Genomic DNA, 23013 nt, shown 5'->3' on the forward strand with positions numbered 1-23013 from the left:
CATTCACACGGAAATCTATTATATGGCAAAATACCAATATTTTTTTTCGCTTTTAATAAAAAAAAAACTACGTCGTACACATTCGTTTTGCTCGCCCAAAAAACGCAGTTCAGGTGGTGTGTGAAAACAAAGGGTCTTGTGATTTTTGTACAAGCCACTTTGATATCTTAATATTTGTATTTTATGCCTTCCTTTTTTCTGCATGACAAACACAAATATAATCCTGACGTGTATATAATAATATACCATGAAGTGTGTATGAACAAGAAGTGAAGACAAAACACTAGCTTATATCGCAAAAATCTTCTAAAACATGAAAAATATATACATGTAAAATACAAAATTATAATCATAAGAATAAACTTACATGATACACATTGAATTAAAATATATATATACTGTATATATATATATATATATATATACTGTAGATTCCTAATTAACCGCGAGGAATTAATATCCGCGTAAAATCGCGAGAAGCACCCTTCGCGGATTTTAAAACCTCGCTATAATTTTCTAAGAGTTCAAACCTATAAGAAATAAGGATGGAAATTCCGTGTTCGCGATTTTATATTCTCGCGATTTGATCCAAAACTGCCAGATCGCGGAATTAAGTACTCGCGTAATATAAGGAATTTACAGTATATATAAAACAGCGCAAAACTATACATAGAATGTGACAGTTAAATAGATAATCAATAATCAATAAATCTCAAACCTGATTTCTAGTATCTCATTATAAAGCTACACGACAAGTTTTAAATCAATCCAACAAATCATGCCAAAAAGTATGGAAAACAAGGAATGGACAGACTGACTGACAGACAGCGGTGCTGTACCAAAGTGTATCAGCTGTACTTTATTATTATAAAGTCCACACGAAGATCTATAGAAGTGAATTGGTTAAACAAAGTCAATAATTTCTATTAATTGTGTACACTCGTTATTAATCACAGTTTTATTAATCGACCATGCAACATGTGCTTCTTTTGTAAAGAATAGCATTTAACAACAATGCATATCAATAAACCTCTTTAAAGGCCAAACGTCCAGGATTGTTCACCGACCATTTGTTATCTCCTTCTGCCCCTTCATCCCCCTCCCAAGTTTGAGCTGCAAGTTTGATAAGTAAAGGTGTTTCTGATAGAAAATATAATTCCATTACAATATAAATAGTATCTGTTTGGGAGTGTGACAGTATATAAATAGTGCCTGTTTGGGAGGGTAACAGTTGAAATTGACACCCCGAGGAAACCATTGTCAACCGACGCGAAGCGGAGGTTGACAATGGTTTTCGAGGGGTGTCAATTTCAACTGTAATCCTCCCAAACAGGCACTATTTATTTTATTATACTGAATGTCTTAATTTTAGAGGTTTTTTTTACTGATTTTATATAGAAATGACGTGAATTCAACGGCGAACAGTACGCGCATAATTAACGCGCATGTAACAATTCGTTGTGTTACCCGTTTTTAAGTGTGTTGCTAACGCTGAGGGTAATAGAACGGATTATCAACTGCGTCTAAACCAATCAGATTTCAGTATTTAACATGAAAGTATAATAATTGATATTGACGCCCCGAGAAAACCTGTTACCCTCCCAAACGAAGTGAAGGTTGTCAATGGTTTTAAATCTCGGAGTGTCTATTTCAACTGTTACCTTCCCAACCAGACACAGTTTATTTTATTATACTGAATGTCTTAATTTTTAAAGAGAACTTCACTGCTATTATACAGGAATGAAGTGAATTCGACGACGAACCGTTCGCGCATAATTTACGCGCATGTGTAACAATTCGTTGTGTTACCCATTGCCAACTGTGTTGCTAACGCTGCATCTAAACCAATCAGATATCAGTATTTAAGAAAGTATTTAATCATTTCAGTTGCCTTACGGTGAAACCGGGTTGTGGGGGCTATATAGATTTTATAATTCGGTTTGTAAGTCATTTTCTCTTTATTTTACAGACTTTTTCGTCATGGTTTGGCGAATTTATTTCAGTCTTCCTGTATAGCTTCATAATGATGCCATAAAGTTTGACTTTCCTTACTTTTAATCATAAGTTATTTACGTAATTTATTTCTACACGTGAGTCTTATTTACGCTCAGGTTAAATTAGTGTTTCAGTAAATGAAGGTGAGAAAAGAGAAGATGTCCGGGACCTTATCGTACAGGTCCTACTTTACCATTCCATTCAACCGAGTTGGACGTGCTTTACCTCTTATCCACAGGTTAAAAGGTACATTCACGCCTGCGTCTGTTTACCCGAATGGACCAAATGAACCAAAATGAACCATAAGATGATGAAGAAATTTAATTTAAACTATATTTTTTATTACTAAATGGGATTGTCCTAAAATAAAAGATCTTAAACCGAATTTTCTCCAAACCAATTTAAGCAATTAAAACAACGACTTTTTTGAAATTGGAGGTTGTCGGTGGTGAAATGTACCATCAATAATATTGTCAAGGGGGAAGGAGGGGTGATAATTTCTGAGTTGAATTGATTTGAATTTTTCCAGTTCCATCGAACTTGTTTATAGATTACTAAAAAACAGCTGTTGTCAGAAAGAGAATACGTCATGTTATTGTGTAATCGATGGCTAATTTGTCATAACACGAATACACCGAAAAAAGTTATTATTAGTAGAATCACAATTAATCGAGGAATGAACTTTGTCGCATTGATTGATAAGTAGGACGTGTAAAACGGTTGTAGCTTCTGGGGGTTAGTCAGATGTCTCAATGAAACAAAACGTTTAGGGGATTTTTATTTAAATCAAGAGAGCAGAGATTAGGGGGAGGAGGAACACTTCCTTTAAGTTCGCCTTTTTTCTAACAATAGCGATCAAAGATGTGGTTTCTTCGGAAGTAAAGGATTCATTGCACCAAAAACTATCGAAAAATGGGGTTTTGTTCGGTTGAAATGGGAAGGTTTACCTGCGGGTTACTCGGTAATGACTAAGGTTGGTCGCATAGAACCGACGTAATCATTCCCAAAGGAAGAGAGGCACCAGAGAGCCGATATTGTAGACTACTTCATCAAAGTCCGGGGATACACCACATGCTATCGGTAGGTGCTTTAGTTCCTCTTCATAAAATTGTTGCTTTGTGTAGTGCAGAAACATAAATCATTATTTTAATTGAACAGATTCTTTTTGAGATTAGAAAGGAAGGAAAATCTTCAAAAAGATCTAAATTTAACAAGTTGAGTGAATATTTCTGTGATTGATATAATTAATTCATAGAGTCCATTTTGATTTTAAATAACATTGCTATACTACACGACTTGTAAAATCAATCAAATGGTTTTTATTTAAATGATGAAGTAATCTATCAAAATTCAAATATTGTCAACATTTACATTTAATATCAGAATGTAGTTCAAAGGGAATTATTAATCATATATTTTAATTTGTTGTAACGGAAGATTATGGCAATTTGAAAAAACTTGTTTACCAGTTTTCATAAAACCCACCAAAGTAGAGTAGCTACAATGATAAACTACACATCGCGCATGGTTGTGATTTGAATAGCGTGCAGCCAAAGCTTAGCGTTAATTAATAAGAATCAATATGTTTTATCATCACGAGAAGAAAGAGTTCTTAAGTAAAATATAAGTTGAATAATTTCTTAAAGATTTTTAAAATCAAATAATTTTTTAACATATATTTGTGAATTTCAAATATTTCTTATTTTTAGACATATTGTTGTATTTTGTTAGAGAAAAAGGAACATAAAATTAAAGGGAAATAAATCAACGATCACTCAACTATTTGTATAATTGTTCAACTATTAAAGCCATACTTTTACTCGACTACACTGATTCAAGTATAACTTGTGTCCGGTATCAATATTTCTTTCACATTCTGGCGATTTCTCTTTTACTTCTCTTTTCACAAAACATTTTCAAAAAAGACCACTTCCCACCGCCTTTTTTTAGTGACCACCTCAGTATAACAATTAACATCAAATCAACTTGTCACAAGTCACAACAGAAAATTATTCACTTTTTTAACAACCTTTACACCCCCCCCCCCAAAAAAAAAAATTCAAACTAAAACATTGAAGATTCTGATAAGTTGTAAAGTTTGTCCGTAGCGATCACAACTACATTACACACGACCAACAGCCGGTGTGCTGCGTATTTAACAGTTTATGAAACGGAATTTAATCCACGATTATACAAAAAAGAGGTTGTCTTGATAATTAAATTGTTGTACGTTTCTAACACTACATCAAATATTCTTGACGAGCAAAATTAGGTAGACTTAATAGCCTTCGTGTAACCTCCATTAAACTAAAACACCATTTCTCACAACTCTTTTTTAAATTTCAGATGTATGAAAAAAAAAATCAAAACAAAATGAAATTGCCTTTTCTTGCATATAATTTGCATGTAAATTACGCAATCCACAACTAAGGCGTTTTAATTAATGAAGGTAATCAGGGTTTTACATTTTATGAAGAAGAAAGCTGCCGTTATCTTTTCATAAACGCTTTTACTGTTATGCAAACCATTTGTCTTGTGCACTTTTGAAAAAGACAAATGCATTTTATTTTGTTGGACGTGGACCCGCTTCTCTGCTAGTTCACATTGTTTATATGTTTACATGTTTTGTTGACAAAGGGTCAATATTTGTGGTTTCGATACCTACGTCTGAACTGCGTGAATAAGCTGAAATCATGCCTGAAATAATGTGAGATCTATGGTCAATATGATAATTAAAGGAAATGACCTGGAGACGAAAAACGAGGGGGAAATATGCAGAGTCGGGTCGTGGTCTCCAGTAATTAGGCGACGTATGAACAAGGTGGGATTTCGGTCATTCGTGTTCGGGCCCTGTCATACGGTATGTTATATAAGATGCTCGATCCACTCGCCCGGTCTCTGTTCGCTCTTATTAGCCATGACATTCACCGAGGTTGCTTCAGTATTTTTGTATATACTGTAGAAGTTGTATGAATGTGACGGCGAGTTATTTATTGTCATCTGTGTGCGCTATACGTGACGAACCATTCTCAGAGCTCAACATGCCTTACTGAGACACGGACGCATGCTGTGAACAGGTGCCCGTGCATTCTTGATTGGAAAATTGTACGGTCCATTTGATTCAGTCTTCTTCAATTTTTATCTAAATTAGGAAGAGGGATAATAGACCTATTTGAAGGTAACCCTTTTTGACACAATGATTTTTGCATAAAAAATGGAAGTTTTCATTCCGTCAAATCTAGATGATTATTTTTGCTCGCACTTACTGCTTAGTAATCTGAAAAATTCAATTGCTTGCTTTTTTATTGTCGTTTGATTGTTGTTGTAATGAAACCCGAAGGGATGTAATGTGTGATGAGACATGGTGTCTTATTAGAGTAATTAAGAAAATACAAATTTGGATTAATTTTTGCATGATCAGTTTTGCAAAAGCTACACGTAAATGACCATGAAATGGTTTGTAAGATAATCAAAACCTTTGCGTTGGAGTTTATAAGATTTAGCAAGCAATAAAGAGTGTTTTCATTTCACTATAGTTTATGAAGTTTTACAACAATCAGGACATGGTATTCTTTTTACGTAAGGTTTCTATGTATTTTATCCGAACATGATAAAAAGCTCAAACAAAAAGACCAAATTTTGTGAGCATGACAGAAAAACCATAGAGCTCAAAATATATTCATGCTGTCAAAATTGTCGTTAATCTTGAAAGAAAATCAGCTGTTCAAACACACAATAACAGGTGTTCTCTAATTAGATATTAATTAATTTAGCTAAAATGGAAATTCACTGAACAAGAAATATTGTTTTGCAGTTAATGATGGTAAAAAGTCATTATGAGCTTTTTGTACGTGAATTGCTTGTCACAAACAGAAATGTACGCTAATTAATGTGCAATAAACATAAACTGCTTGTCCCTGTATTGTCATGTTTACGGCATGTTTACATATACAATCTGTAATACGTGCAGTATATGTATGTAAGGCTATGCCTGTAAATAGATTAATTTCTCGGAGATTAGCGCAATATAGGAACATTAAGTTCAGCATAACTTTGGTAATCCCAACACAAATTAATTTATGCCTGGAATGTGAATTAAAGAGAAACTTAACAAATAAAAATTACGATTAAAGAAAAATATAACCTGCTTTCAAACTCAATACATGTACATAAGAAGGTAGATACGCTTCTGCCATCAAATTTTTTGATCGAGATAGACTATGTTACTAGGGAAACTAAAAACAAACATTCAATCTAAATACATGTAACTGCGTTTTCCTTCTCAATTAAACGCATCATTTCTCAATCCTTATACAAATTTAAAATTAATGTGCACGTGCATTCTAACGTATTCTTCACCGGTGCATTTTCCTCAAACACAAATATAATTCTTATATTCTACGAATGTGTCCAGTACATTTAATCATATAACCAACAGTTACCGCAAATCATGGTCGCCGTCCATATACAAGCGAAATATTCACACATATTCCCCCAGGGTAATGAGAAGTACATTTATATGTTTATTTTTAGTTTGATCTTTGAGACAGCCATTAATTGTTCATTAAACGTATGCTTGACAGGAATATTATCACTTTTGACGGTTTTATGGCCTAAATATATACTGTTCACAAAGGCAAGCCCGCTCTCTCCTTTGGTTATTTAATTCATTGACCTGTATTTCCTTTGATTGATTTGCAATCAATTAAGAGAATTTAATTCAGTTGATCAGTGTACACCATTCGTTTAATTCACATGGTGATAGGTAAATGTTTATGTATCAAATATTTAAAAAATAAATCATTTATGCAGAAAACTTTTTCAGAGAGGTGTAATCTGCTTCTTATGATGCGAATGAACGTATTTCAGATAACCGATCCATATCGACCAATGTATGAAATATATGCACGTTGGAGTTTAAAAAAATTTAAGAAGGAAGCAGAAATCAATTTCTATATGATTAATGCATATAGATGAGCTATTTTTTTAAAGATTGGAATGCCATGAAAAATCTAGACTGGTAACCCACATATTCAATCACAGACAAAAAAATGTCATTGAAAGGATTAATAACGTAAAATTAATAACGGAAATTAAAAGTAAGAATGATGTGGTTAATAAGACTTTCAAGTACAAGTGCACATCGAACGGTTGACAGATGCTCAGTGTCAGAATGTTTTAAAAATATGCCAGCTCTGACAGACTGACAGACAGACAGGGTACAAATCAGGAAGCAACAGGGGAGAAATCTGTGTAGCTCAACTTAAATTCTCCGCGACTAGCGAGCAAAAAGAGCATTGGATCTCGGATACTAACAGTCTAGGTTTTATTTTGTTATCCAACAGATCAAGAATGTATGTTTTGGCTGTAGTGGTTGGGTCCCTCTTTATCGGAGCAGTAGACTCGCGAACAAGTGAGTACGACTGGCTTTCTTCCTGAATAAAATGGAAACTTCAGTGCAATGGTTGACGAAATTCACTATGAAAGTTTTTGTAAACACTACCTATTTTTACAGAAACGATTTAGTTTGACTAGGATTTTCTATGGTAGTTGCTGATAAATGCCTTTTCTTCTTTGAACAGTTGGTTGTGTGCTGGAATCTGTACCAGGGACCAGGAACCAGTTCACAGTCCAGGTGGTTACGACTGGACAATCAAAGGTTTTTGATTGTGCTAATGGAACCGTTTTCGACCAACAGGCGTGTGTCTGTGTCAACGATATGGACTATACCAGTAAGTGCAGTTCTATGTTTTATGATTATTAAATATAAAAAATTCACTGCCCAGAAAATTAAATAGTGTATGCTTTTTGGTAATATGCAACCCTTTCAATGATTATTGTTATAATGTGCATTTTACATGTGATGGTGACCGATTTACACTTGTCAGTTATAGTGATTGATATCTTTGTGGTCATTGCCAGTATGTTACTGCTTTTAGTGAGACCCACTGTTCCACCAATGAGACGGACAACACGAATTTCAGTAGACCCACTCGTCCCTACAACAAGACCTCGTGAGTATAAAAAATAAGAAAATATTTTTTTTTTACCAAGAATCTTCCACTTAGAATAGATTTTACGCTTCCTTACATATGAGAAAATATATAGTTCCACGACTGTCAAAAGCATTGCCACTTCGCCTATAAGCTGCACAAAGCTTTTACACATATATAGAACCCACATATACACCTTTGCTTTTCACAAATATTGCTTCGCCTGAATTCAATGAAACAAGTAAAAGATTTTCACCGTTTGTCTTCACAACTGCTGGATTATTGTTACGGACCACCAGGGTGATCAGACAGGTAAGTTGACCTTTCTTCAATTATTTTTGCAGCCTGCTTGTTTAAGCCTCACGTAGACCGACATTTTTACCTCGAGTTCATGCACTCGTCTTCTTGGAAGCCCCGTCCTTGTGCCTATGGCACGCTGTATAATGAGGAGGAATGCATGTGTATAGACAGAGCGCCCATATCTACCTCAAGTAAGTCACGTGATATGTCGTCACTTCCGCCATAGAGGAAGGAATGGGCGTAACTTGGTGGAGCTGTACTCATAACCTGTAGTGTTGCTCCTGTCTTACTCTCCTGTGACTTTTTCGACATGAAGAGACTGGGTGGTCAATGGTTTAATATATGCTATTACAAGTGCCTTTTTTAATTCATCAGGAAAAATATCATTTAAAATTTCTCGACATAAACTAAGAAAAGTTATAACTTTAAACATTGATATATCAGGAACGTAAAGTGTATACTCACTGCATATTTATAAAAGGTTCTTCTTTACCCGGAGGTTTGAATATTCCTTAAACAGCAATGACCATCCAACTCTTTTATCGACTCTTATAAATTACTTTTTCGTTGTTAATTGGGAATGTGGTTATTCTTGCATGCTTTGTAAGAAATACACGCACTTCACAGAAGTTTGCTGCTTGCTTTGGTGAAATGACATTATGATAATAGAGTGTATAGCTTAAAAGAGATAAAAAACTACTCAGTAATATAAATCAAAACGTCTTTTTAATAACTATTGTCTCTTTTCTCCCTTGAAAGACCCATGCTCATTTGCTGTAATATACCTTTTCTTTTCAGTATGCAGACCTAGTTTTGCATTAGATTTTAATTCCAAGCCGATTGCTGATTCTTCCAACATGCAAGTTTACGTACGGAACGAGGGCGTAGAATCGGTGGTGGATGCTGGCCAGTTCAACAAGCAAGCCCAGCTAAACATTCCCATGTTCTCATGGCTCGGGCATAAAATGACCGTCAAGTTCCGGTTCTTCGAGTGGGACGGCGGGGACAGAGAACAAACTCTGTTTGCTAACTGTCAGCACTCCATTGCTGGGAGGAGGGGCATGGGATCCATTGAGGTCATGCTCAGGAGCGCCACCAAAGAAGTCGTGTTCCGAATAAAAACCAAGGGCTCTGAAATGCGGGAAATAGCTGTCCCCTATCCTGTAAGAATTGTTCTGTTCAAAGACAAATTAAAATATTCTTCAGTTTTAATATAAATCGGATGAAGTATTTTTGTATATGTTCAATATGTCACACTATTAGATAAACATTCGGCGTTTTTAATTACAGACGAAAAGCTGGAAAAATGTAACAGTCACGTATGATGGGAAATATTTCAATGGAAAAGTGAACGACCGAGAGGCCACTGTACAAGTTCGAGGTACTTCATTACCATATATTGTGGCTGCTAGATTGTTTTCTGGTTGTCAGATTTTGTTTTGAAGTAAATGTCTCGAAATGCCGTTTAATTTTTATTAATATGCATTATAACCTTCAAAAGTCTACTAATACTTAATATTAAATAGATTGTAAATCAAGCATTCTTGATTTAAAGGTAATATAGAGAGTCGCTCAGAAGGAATCTATATAGGACAATGTCCGAGAAATGGACCTGGCGGGTCAAAGCGAGCATACGTTGGATATATTGATGACGTAAGTTTAAACAATATTTCGCCTTTGAAAAATAAATCTAGATTTTAAACACGGCTCTTCGTCCTAGTACATGACAGTTTGGTTTTTTGTCGCACTTTAATTGCTATTTTTCCGTTTCAGCTGAAGTTTTATAAGTGTGTTCTACCGGAAGTTCCTAGCCCGGAGTTATTTGTGGACAGAAATCCGGTCTAACGGTCGTTGACGGATCTTTCCCCCGTGTGATCGTCAGCTGACCTAGTTTATCCAATAGAAGTTCTCCAAGGAATTCCCATATCGTCACGTGGATGAACTATATTTATTTATAGAATACCGCGTTCGATTTTTCTAATGTTTATACTGCATGCCCAGTACTGATTCATTGGAACCGAAAATAAGCTGTTGTGTGTTGTCATGGCAGCGAGTTTGTGAGATACTCAGGTACATTACATGTCTGTTTGTTCGTATGTGTTGTTTATAATAGATGCACCAGTTCAGTTTATCAGTTCTTTGTTGTAGCTGTTTTATTCTGTTATTATTTAATTGTAAATATAACTGTTTGCTGATGATACCTCATTTGATTTCAGATAATTATATTTATCGCCATTTTCCCCATTAAAAATGATATTTTTTACTTGTTTTCTTTTAATATTTCTTTTAATATTATTTGCAACAGTTGAAGTGATATTATTTCATTTGACATTCTACACATCAATAATCAGGAACAAATTGATGCGTTTTATAAATAAACGTTTACATTTATGTATTCAACTTTTTAAACATCAACATCAAGAGTAATGAATTATATTAATAACTTCAAACGTTTTTACTTGCAATGATATGATATTATAGCTTTTTAATTTTGAGGAAGAAAAACAGCCTTTTATTTCAAACAAACGATTCAAATGTAGATAAAAGAACGAAACTTGACAAATTCAACAAAAATTCCAGTTAACAAAAATGGTATTAATTATTCATCAAAGATTTCTGCACCTTAACTGCTTGGCGTTCGAAAAGAAGCAGGGCTTCATCACCGAAAGAATATTGGAAATAATGTTGATGGGCTTCGTAATTAAAGTGTTCTCTTCTACAAAGTTATTAATCCCTTCATTATCTTAAATAACACGTGTACCTAATCCAGAGAGTTAAAAACTCATTTCCTGATAGCCATTTAATTCATTCCACCTATCTAACTTAAGTTTTAAAACACATTTCGAAATAAAATGCTATTTATAAAGAGAATCGAGGTTACACGTCTTCATAAATCTATTGTACATTTGTGTTTGGTGTTAACTTCACAGACCTACAAGAGCTGACACCGAATTCCTGTATAAATACCTGTCTAGCAATATACACTGATTATTTATCGCTTCTATTGCCCTTCATGAAAGGTGCGATGTTGTACTAAGAACAGGACCAGACCACAGAGGTTTACATTCTGCTTACAATTGCTAAAGATTCGTCAATTAGCATCACCCTGTTCCAACCTGTGCAACACGAAACAGCTAACCATCAACTTATCATCTTGGGTTAGACATGCTTTCAAAGAGAACATATGAAAATGCAAAATAATTTATTTAAAACATTGTCATATTTATTAAATTTCACTGAAGCTTATGCGCCAAATAATCTGGGCGTTTCCGCGAGATCTTTGCCAGGTTGATTAGTATGGTGATGCAGGCGAAAAGACGTTGTTTATGCGCGGTTGAAATAGTCCGCCACATCCTCTGGTAAACAGCTGTAGTACCATTGGAACTGAAATATGAACCCAAAAAGACATGATAGATTAAAATAAAAGTTGCTGAAGCGAATAGGCCAGACAGATATAACTTGATTAGAAACTGACAAATTGTGCATACGAAAACGAATCAGTAACTATCTACTTACAAAATCTATTGTTCCTTTAAATGGACGTAAGCTTGGGTCTCCTCCACTCCCCAGGCTCAAAGGGGAATCACAATGAAGGTGTTGTTCAGCTATTGCAAATACAATATGACATCATTTAACTTTGGTTGTGAAGTTTCTTTGGTTCTGACATTAAATTTTAGAATATCTATAAAGACTACCTGGCAAGTCTAAGGTGATGTCTGTCTCGCGCGTTTCTGGGTCAGTGCCAGCGACACGATAGGCGGTCCACATGGCCACTTTATGGGCCTTGGCTGCCAATGTGAGAGTGGTCTGATAGCCACGGAACAGGGCCTGGATGTACAGAACATAGACAGGACAAGTAAAAAAAGGGCATACTTCAGACATATTCTTAATCTACGGAAAGGAGAGTTCAACCTCTAACTTACCGTGGACTGCAGTTGAAATTTAACAAAGCCGTGAGCGGTTTTGATCTGTGCGATGATTGCCATGGATCGCAGCGCCCTTTTCACATACACTTTAATACTTGGCAGGTTTGTTTCTTGGCAGTTTGCATTTTCAAACAATGTCATGTCTTGCTCCGAGTCAGTTTTAAGTGAAACTCGAACTGCAAAGTCATGCGCGTAATGGCCGGCAAGTCGCTTGATGGAGACCACGGATTTCCCATCGAATACTCCCTGGCCATCAGAAAGAGTCACGTTCCAAAACTGCATGGACCGCTCATTGAATTGCAAGTCCACATTAGCTAGGCATATGTCTACTAAAAATGAAACAAGTCAATATTTTGAAAACACAAGACTCTGGATACAAGACACAGTCATGAAATTCGATGTCACTTTGTGATATCGCTAATGAACGAAAAATAGTAATGGAGTATATAAAGCAAACTTTCAAAAAAAAAATAAAATGCAGTGAAATATTTAGATCTTAATTAATGGGGATTAAAACTCAAATAGCAAATAATGGAAGCTTAATCTTCCCTTCTCTCTATTCTATTTGTATCTGACACACGTGAATTAAAATAATGATTGTTAAACACATTGTTCTTCACGAAGCAAATTAATTTTATGAATTGTATTATATCCAATGATTGACGAACTTATTAATGAATTAATTTTTAAATATCTCTTGGTACAAGAGCAATAAAAGGAAAAATCTGTCATCTATCTATAGAATAATATTTTATTTTCAGTATCATTTAAAAAAAAAAGTATGATAGAGCTGACATAACTGTAAATGAGTGACAGTTAAAAAAAACCCAAAAACTTTTAGTTGTCAGAAATAATTATTGTCAGTAATATGATAGGGCTCAAATGACCAGACAACGTTTAACCGATATAAAATAGATTTAAACATTAATGCATTCAAAAAATTCATTTCATTAAAGGTTAGATAATGATTAATTGTCCAGAAATTTTCCAATTCATGAAGAATAAAGCTGTTTTGCAGAATTGACTCTATAAGTTTGCACTGCTAGAAAAAATGATTTATAAAGATGTCAGATTAAATCTTGGGGATGATCACAGACCCTTTACACCTATACCCCATTTTCTCCGAATTACCTCGAGGAGAACTCTCTTCCACACAACTACATTTATCGGAGCTGTACACAAGGTTCTCCGGACACTTCTGCACTGCGTTGGTTTTAAGGTTGATGAAACTGTACTTGGATGATGTCGCTCTCAGATAGCAAACCCAGGTCTCTAGAGGCCAATCAAAATTAACAGCTCTTATTCAAACTATTTTCGTAAATATTTTTGCTTTTAAAAACATCAAAGGAATTATTCTTAAAAGCTTGTTCCTTTTAAAAGCAGTAAATCATTTAATTTATATGTTAATCCTAAAAAAGAACATTGTTTTCTAAAAAAGGTCAAGATTCGTTCAGTGTATTTTTGAGGGGGGGGGGGCGGCTGAAGAAAAAAATGAATATATATAAACAAATTCTGCTGAATGATAACACTGTGGGCCTATTTACCAGGAGTTGTGATTTTCTGATGCCTGTTGTCTATGATTGTGAAGCATTCTCCATCAAGATCGTCCACGCAGTGGTCAGACAGCGGATCGTACTTCCGGTGGATCATGACGTCATCAGCCAGCCTCTCCCCACAGGTACACAGCTTCTTGGTGCGGCCGTTCAGACACGTGTAGAACTGGTCGCAACGCTTCTCGTCCAACAGGCGGAGGGTCGTGTAGTTATAACCGTCGGGTCGGAGGTGGCAAGAATCTGACCAAAGGTTGCATCATAGACAAAATTAGGAAATACTTGGATACTAGGTATATCTTTAAAATATGGATGAATTCTGTTCTTACGAGGCTTTAAGTTTTCTCAAGTTTTTCCCTTTATATATTCAATTTATCTGCGATTCCATAGTTTTTCTCTAGAAACATTAATAAAATATTTTGCTTATTTTTGGTATGATAACATACCATATGCGCAATTGGCAAACATGGGGAGCTGACAGGACTGTGAAACAGTGTCCCAAAACTTATCAGGGTCGCAGTACTCAGTGGCCACATACTTGGAATCCTGGCAGACATGATATATGCTACAGTCGGAGGGGTCTGAAACCGTCACTCTCCCGATACAACTGCACCTTGCACATAGTTCTATAAACGTAAATTGATATAGGATTACAAATTACCAATATAATACCTTGCTTCCGAATACAATTATTCTTGTTTTATTCAGGTTTGTCGCACTGCCAAAATTAAGTACAATTTAGAAGTACACATAGAGAAATCCTTGACAATGTTGGGTGTGTTTAAGTGAAATGGTTCTTCGACTTCGTGAATTGTCCTCAAAAAGTAAATGAAAGAGATCAGTAAAAAGTTATTCAAATTCTTAATAATCACGTAGTGCAGAAGGTCATTGGCTTAAAATAATCTGAAATGTCAACGTTCAAAACTAGCTCGGTAAAATGTCGTAGTCTTCAGCGTTTGAATATTTTCTGAAAGCTAGACAATAAGGCTGAAGTATTGTAACTCAACTAAATGTCACCTTCTGGGCTGTTAGGGTCTTTTGTGACGACAGGGGGCGCTGTTGTGGTGATCAAGTCCTGGCCCTTAGTTACTGTTCAAATAACAATAACACATACTGTACACTATGCCATTACAGCTATATATATATATATATATATATATATATATATATATATATATATATATATATATATATATATATATATATATATATCTCCAAGAAAAATCTCAGTGGTCGGTGAAATATATATAAAATATAAATAAATGAAAGTATTGTAAAACATCTGAAGAAAATGAAAGCGCTTATGTTTTACTCGATCTTCGTGTTTTCATTTATTTAAGTTTATATATATATATATATATATATATATATATATATATATATATATATATATATATATATATATATATATATATATATATATATATATATAAGAGAGAGACAGACAGAGAGACAGACAGACAGTCAGAGCATACATATATCAATTTTTCCGACAAAAATTTACCATAGTCTGTACCATAATATTGATGCTGAACATGTATACAGAACATGTATAGTTTCACAGTCGAGAAACTAGGTTTATCGACTATAAACTATACATTACGGACAGAAAACTATAATCAGCGACGTTAATCTATATTTCATTATATCTACGTACATTTCTAACACATAAAAAAATCATTTGCGAAAAACGGATATTAGCATTCGTAAACTATAGTTTACAACCTTTAAACATGTTTTTACGAATCTAAATTAATATAGTTAACGAATCAGTAACTTTAGTTTGCGGTTCGTAAACTATATAGTCAAAAGTCGATAAACCTAGTTTATAATGGTAAATGCTGACAATTTTTTCTCTGTTCGGAAGTCACTCGGAAAACCTCGCACAATTTTTCAAGGTTACCAAGGTTACTTTCATGACTGTTGCAGTGCAAAATTCCGTAGACTATTCAATGAACATCCCTTGAATTCTGAGGTATAGATAAATATCGAATAATTTAGGTAAATGTGTTCCATAAATATCTTTGGGTAGAGTATGTAAAGAATAATTCAGTAGTAACATGGGTCTTACCACTGCATATTCTTTCATGCAACACTTTTGTCCCGTTCTCTAAGAACGACTGTAGGGTCTTTAGCCATAGGAAGTTGTCAGTAACATTGTTTGCTACATCCATAAGTTCGGTATATGAAATATCAGTCGGTCCTCCGATCCCCATAGCAACCATTGTGACGTTGTTGCGCACTGCTGCTGCAGCGGCTTCGCGGGTTTTTTGAGGTTTCATCGACTTTCCGTCTGTTATGACAACACCTATTCGCCTTGCATTTCGTTTTGGTTCTGATATAAGTAAATTGTAATTTCAGTTAATGTGATAGTTGTAAAAAATATGGGTTATGACCGTTCAGAATAACTTGAAACATAAACATTGATTACGTCATTTTCATTGAAGACAATTTATTAAGGGTGTCCGATTATAAGTAAAACCAAAAAAATAACTTTCAATACTTTCCAATATAAGTTTGATGGTTTTGCTACAACTTTTTCTTAACGCAAAACCTTAAACCTTTAACGTAAATTCAGATCGGTTTTCAAAAGAAATAACAGTGATTGCAAAAACAATACCAAAAGTCGGCATTTGAGAACAACTTCACACAAAAAACCCTCAATTAAAAACACTATGGAACAAGCATTTACTTTTGTAAAAAGAATATATCGATGAATATATATCGATGAATTAAGTAAAGTGTAATAAACCTAAGAGAAGGTACTCCGTTAGTCTTGTGATGGCCAGATCTATTTTTGTCATTCCTTTCGTGTGAACAGCTCCAAATATTAGTTCCCTCAGCAGTACCTTATCATTGATATCTTCTGCAACTTCCTGTACGGTGTCATCAAACGTCACGATGCCTCGTACTCTTACGTCATTGTTAGAAAGTTTCATGTTGGCGATTGTGTTTGCAACAGTCAGTTTGATTGCGTTGAACATTTGCGTTGTAAGGCTACCGGAGGCATCCATGGCAAAAGCAATATCAACAACACCACTGCATTCTGTGTTAATTTAATCTTAGTTATCTTTTGTAAGAAATTAGACAATTTAATATAACAAGGGTTAAATTTGTATTTAAAATAATCATTCTGTGATTTGGGTTTGAAAAATTTCCAGCGCTATTGGTACATGGCCTTCTAATATAGCATCGTCTAAAAATATCACGACATATCAAAATGGTTTTTTTTTTCAAGTCACTTTGGAGTATCATACAACTTGACCTCTTCTCGAAGGAATAACCTACACTTTTTGGTCTCATGGTTCTGAACATGATTATATCCAGCAAAAAATGAACGTATATGCCAATGTTCGAAAGCACTAGTGATAAGTCGACCGGGTAAGTATTGGAACAAATAATTTGCATATAACAAAATTATTTTGTTTGGAGAGTTACCCTCCAGAACAAATAATTGTAATGTTTTTAAAGAGTTACCTTCCAGAACGACCGTGGTATCTGGTACAGAGGGCGTGGTGGACGGGGTAGTTACTGGTGGTACAGTCTCTTTAACGTACAGATGTAACGGCTCCACTAAAACCAAAAACAAAACAAAAGACACGATTGATGTTACCAAGAATGTCAACCGTCATGAGATATTAAAACATCGATTCATGTTAAACAAAACTAACATTTCTGGAACGTTTGTATTGCCCACGAAAACCCGTCCGTGTTCAAAGTGTCCCAGTCTCGGAGTTGCAGGTAATGGTCGCTCTGGAACCTGGCGATTGATGTGACCTCTTGCTGGTCCACGTGTTTACCGACTCCAATAGAGATCAGATTTAGGCCCTTCTCCCAAGCCTCAGTTGAAAACGACTGCAAGTCTTTGTCATTATCCGTGTCGTCATCAATCAGAATAAGACCTATCTTTGCAGCTGTGGACATGGAGGTGTCAATCAGACTATGCAGCTTGTTTATCACCACGCTTGGTTTCGGTTGAATTGACGGATGCCTGGCAAAACCAGATATACTTTTCAAATACGAAACCAGATTTCCACTCTGATAATCGGAATAATCAACAACTTCTTTAATTTGATCAGAAAATGTGAAAACGCCGTATTTGGAAAAGCGCGACGACATCCCAGACGTCAGAAATTGTGTGGCCACTTTCATCCAATTCATGACTTCATTGGAAATAAGAGAATCAGCATCCAAAGCAAATATCACATCCAGTTGACCTACAAATTTGAATGTGTAAATTTCAGATAATTACCCAAACATCATACTGGAACAAACAGACTATAATGTTAAAAGGTCGAAGTAACAAAAATTACATGTACCTTGTGGTAAAACAGACTGCAAAGTAACGTTTAGGGTTCCCATAGCGTTAGAGCTCACGTCACCAAGTGAGTACAATGGAAGGGTGTATGTGAAAGTATCCGGGTATGAGTCAATTCCAATTGGAATCGTTACAAAATGCACGTTATCAGTACGAGCCTCTCTGATTGCAATATCCGTTAACAGGATGTCTACAGGTTCCTTGTCAAACATCATGACCACCACTTGCGAGCTGCCCGGGGAACCCAAAGCCTTCATTGTCTGATGCAGGCTTCTGATTGTCATGTGGAGAGGAAGAGCTTGTTGGGTTCGTGAAACTTGGTGGGAACTGTCACGTGGACTCTGACGTTCAAAGCTATAAACCCGCTGCATCATCTCTGTATGCGTGGTGTCGCTAATGGCCTGGCGGATAAACTCAGGGTAGTAGTGTCTGTTAAACTGTCCAAATGTCAAGTACAGGTTTTTGCCATTAGACCACAGCTTGATGAACATGTTAATCATTACTTTCAGATTCTTTACGTCTGTATCCGTGACATTCAAAGAAGTATCAAGAGCAACGGAAATATGCGTCGCTTTATCCGTGTCCAAATCTGAAAACAATCATCATCCAGTTATGTCATTATATTATAAAAAGGGACTATAGTTGTGTTATTGATATTTTACTCTGTCCCATGTTAAATGTTGGTAATATTTTCATTCTAGTGAATAAATATTGTTTGAATCTTGAGATACTTATGATTGTGAAATAATTTTAAAAAATGTTTCGAATAAACGTCATGGGACAGAGTAAAGTAAACTAAGAAAAGTAAACGTAGTCTTACTGACAGACTCCATCATGTTTTTAACAGAGTTCATTGCTCCAATAATGTCAGATGCTGATGTAAGCTTTGTTATACGTGCTTCATCTCCAGTTATCAAGGAGAGTTCCCTGTCTCTAGTTCCATCTACCCCATAACCTGTCGGAATACATGAACTAACACCGTAAGGTCGACAAACACAAGAGAAGGAGCAATTCATTCTATATATGTACCATTGGACAGACTCTGCATATTATTTCATATACCAGAGAAAGGAAAAAACCAAAATAAAGACATTTTGAAAAAGTGTTGCTCATACAAATTCATATACTTTCCGTACCTAAAGCAAACATTTGGATATTTGCGTCTTGTAAAAGGCGGGCGGTGGATAGTGTAAGACTGGGACTAGAGGAAGATCCCCTTGAAATCACAAAACCAATTCTGTTTTCTGTTGGGTCCTCTGAGAACAAAAAACTCATCAAAATACCATGAAGTCCCGCATGCATGTTTCGCACATTGTCATTAAGCATGTTTCTGCTGTAAAATTGAATATCTGTGATCATTTTCTGTTCGAGTGTGGAGGACGTCTCTCGGTTGTTGACATTTTGTAGCTCCCTAACATAGAGTTTCAAGTTATTTTTTAACAAGTCGTCATTCAAATTCATACTGGATGCTGAAATGAGGATGTCGTTTCTGTTTCCAGTTACTGTAAAGGAAAAAAAAAGACAAAAAGGAAAATAACATGCTTATAATGTATTTGGAAACCCGTGACAAATAAATTTTTCAAAATGTCTCAGAAAAATTACTTACAGTATTTTCCCAATATATTCATTGTTTGCACTACCCCATTAGATCTTAGGTCAGTCCAAGACACGAATAAAGGTGGAATAGCTGTAGACATTTTATTAACTTTCTCCTCTATTCCTTCCTTTGTGGCATTATCATGGTACAATGCAAGAGGCATAATCAAAATGTTTTCGTCGTCCGCCTCTTTTAAAAGTCCAGTCAAATCTTCTTCCATGAAAGGATCAGAAATGATAACGATTGCTATCTTTACGTCAGACTCTACTTCATCATAAACATCCAACACTTCCCTGATGACGTTTTCGGTTGTCCACTGCAGTTGTGTAATCACGCCTCCTCGTTGTAGACCAAACGGCACGTGAAATGTTATGACGTAATCCTTAATGCTGGTGACATAGTTAATACCAGTGCAATAAGTTGCTAAGGTCAGCTGAACGTTGTCGGGTCCCATGTGGATGTTTCTGACCACATTCTCCAGAAATTTATTATATCTGTTGAATTTCTCGATGTTGAACATGTGTGGACAGTTACTATATCCGATCAAAATCTCCGCTGGACCATGGAATGCTGAATGTAAAACAATGAAAGCCTTTGAAATTGGAAGAAGTTGGTAAGTGGGTATTCATTCGTTCAGAGTAAGCCCAGGATATATATATATATATATATATATATATGTTTAGTTAATGCAATGAATAACAATAAATTACGTCTCTTACCTTCATGTGATACATTTACTGCAAAGAAATGATAAATTTATTTGGTCTTGCAATTGTTATTACTTTTTCATTCCTAATTATTGTTTCCTTTCTTAATTTTATTTTGTACTTTGAATAATATATATTTCTCTTCATTCTTCTAGAACAAATTAATACACATGAATTGTAACATACCTGGCACTGGGTATTTGAGGACTTCTGAATGAAAAGAAAATTCACTTTAAACATTGCAAATTTTCTTAAAATAATTGCAAAGGAGTATGTAAATAAATGTAATTTAAATTTTAATATTACCTGTTCCGATTGCTCTGATTATATTGTTGAGTCCGCTTGTCAGTACTGAGGTGTTGGACGCGATGATTCTGTGAGCTACTCTAAAACCAGACAAAGCGAGGGACGAGTCAGGGCTCACCACGGACCCCACCCCAACAAAGAGCACATCTACGCTGTTTGATTCCGACTTCGTCTTAAAGTAGTTCTGTGTATAAGTGAAATCGTCGGTCTGAATAGGTTTATCAGTAATAAACAATGCGATGTTGGAGGAATCACTAGGCGCATACAGAAAGTCACTTTCAACTTTGTCGTAAGCCGCTACAGCGTCAAAATATTGATGAGACGATGTCGTCATGTGTTCTATGAACTTCAGCACTTCAAGCTGACTTGAAGCTTCGTCAAAACGTCCAATGGAGTTTGGTCCGTCAGTTACACTGGCTATAATCAGATTTACCGAAGGATTTTCATACTGGATGTATTCCAAAAGTTTGGCTATTAGTTGTTTTGTCAAATCGAGGCTCTGAATCGTGACGTCAAAAACGATTGTTAATAGGTAGCGTCCTCGTATGGCTGTAATAAAGATGAAAGCGGTCAATTATTTTTAAAGGCAAACTAACGAAAATAAATACTGTCAACTTATGTGATATTGACCCAAACATTTCTTCATGAAATGGGTTTTGATACAGTTACTAGTAGGTATTTACCTCCAGTTCTTAGAGGCCCGTTCTGTGAAACTGAAACAAAAATAGGTTTTCTTTAAATTCAATATGAATCAACATCATATTTACTGCTTCTCTCCACACTCCTGAGTTCAATTTTCCAAGTATATTTTGAAGAACTTACGATAACAGATCTGTTCGACCACCTGGTCCACAGACTTTGTGAGATCCCGGTAGGGAATGATTTGTTGGTGCTCGTTTATCCCGTGGGTCATGTTATCAAGTTCCGTGGGGGACAGGTTCACTTCCTCGCCCACCCCGATGGCCATCACATACACATTGTTTCTGTCGGCATACATTGCAGACTGATGAAGAAGTTCGATACCACTCGTGCTTTTTCCATCGGTCAAAATTAAGGCGACCTTCGGAACACTCTGATCAAGTATAGAACTACTGGACATCATATCTGTCATGTTTCCTGTAATATATGAATTTTGTGTATTTTTCCTAAATGCGTTTTTTAAGCTTAATGATAAAAATCACGTTATTTCTATATCAGAAGCAATTTAATACCAAGCCAGGTTTGTTGTTAAATGAAATGTGTCACACATGTCTGTGATCATTTACAATTGTATACCTATAGCAAAGTCAATCCTGGTGTGGTAGTCTCTATTGGAGTTATACATCATGATTTTATCGCTGTTCAATTCCCCAAAGTCTGTGACGATTTCCACATTATCCGCGAACGACACGGTGGCGATGCTGTTTGTTTGGGTGAACCTCTTCAGTAGTCCTTTCGCTGTGAAGTTTTTAATTTGAAGGAACTGTATGGATGTCAGACTAGAGGAAGAGTCCATGGCAACGACCAGATTCACCCGTCCATTGCAGACAGTCTCTGAAGTAGTTAGCGAGATAAATAAGAATGATTTGTTGTGATAATTTAATTATGTTTTCCTACTTGTGAAAATAAATATACAATTGGGTATCTCATTAAATTAAAACTAACCATAGCAAATACATGTACATGTATAACACAATTTTACTTTACAAGCTTTAATATACTTTGTCAAAAACAAACAAAACAGACGAACTTTTAACACACTTAATGTATTCATAATTACTCTTTGTTTAATTACCGGTATTTACCAAACTGAAAATACGTTTCAGATATGGATTGACAACTGTGATGGGACTCTATACGTCTCTAGAGCTAAAACAGTTCAAATACAGTTGTAAATGTTATATTTATGTGTTTACATGCACCCATACCTGCTAAATTAGACTGCACTTGAAGAAATAAAATACTGAGAAACGTCAAAGGAAGCCCCTGAAACTGCATGGTAAATCTAGCAAAAGAACAAAAATCAAGCAACAGTTTACATTATTAATTTTTGTTTTAAAAATCACTCTGTACCGTAAAATAAAGAACGATATGAATTACTTAACTGGAATATATCATATCATCTTCAAAGCAAGAACATAGTAAAAGTTTATTTCAAGTTTATTCAAGAGTTAAGAAATTCTACATTCCTTTACCTTTCTGTTGACAGCGTTATATTGCAGACATCCCTCTGAGCTCTCCCTGTGCTGTATCCTTTATGAACGGTTCTGGTTAACCGTAACCCCCAAAGCTCGGACACCATCAACGAAACACAGATGTAGCTACTGCGTCGTTCTCGGCAA

General features: G+C 35.4%; 2 protein-coding genes across 2 annotated transcripts; one reads left to right on the top strand and one right to left on the bottom strand.

Moving 5' to 3' along the window:
• The first annotated feature begins 4830 nt into the window (after positions 1-4830).
• On the top strand, positions 4831-10551 carry LOC105337453 (asparagine-rich protein). Its single transcript, XM_066080358.1, has 9 exons — positions 4831-4855; positions 7341-7408; positions 7578-7727; positions 7935-8009; positions 8333-8479; positions 9087-9451; positions 9579-9669; positions 9844-9941; positions 10062-10551. The coding sequence occupies exons 2-9, from the start codon at positions 7348-7350 to the stop codon at positions 10131-10133; spliced, it is 1059 nt and encodes a 352-aa protein (XP_065936430.1). The 5' UTR covers positions 4831-4855; positions 7341-7347; the 3' UTR covers positions 10134-10551.
• A 925-nt stretch (positions 10552-11476) lies between these two features.
• LOC105337465 (uncharacterized) lies at positions 11477-22973 on the bottom strand. The gene is made up of 24 exons (XM_034480380.2): positions 22867-22973; positions 22600-22676; positions 21968-22225; positions 21515-21808; positions 21376-21405; positions 20693-21241; positions 20573-20596; positions 20399-20416; positions 19689-20249; positions 19219-19584; positions 18903-19037; positions 18084-18671; positions 17436-17981; positions 17242-17337; positions 16517-16810; positions 15836-16099; positions 14782-14853; positions 14211-14390; positions 13759-14007; positions 13346-13486; positions 12212-12543; positions 11984-12116; positions 11805-11893; positions 11477-11672 (listed from the first exon to the last, which is right to left on the bottom strand). The coding sequence occupies exons 1-24, from the start codon at positions 22971-22973 to the stop codon at positions 11613-11615; spliced, it is 5463 nt and encodes a 1820-aa protein (XP_034336271.2). The 3' UTR covers positions 11477-11612.
• Positions 22974-23013: the final 40 nt, after the last annotated feature.

Source organism: Magallana gigas, chromosome 3, assembly GCF_963853765.1.
Source record: "Magallana gigas chromosome 3, xbMagGiga1.1, whole genome shotgun sequence".
NCBI classification, from domain to species: domain Eukaryota; kingdom Metazoa; phylum Mollusca; class Bivalvia; order Ostreida; family Ostreidae; genus Magallana; species Magallana gigas.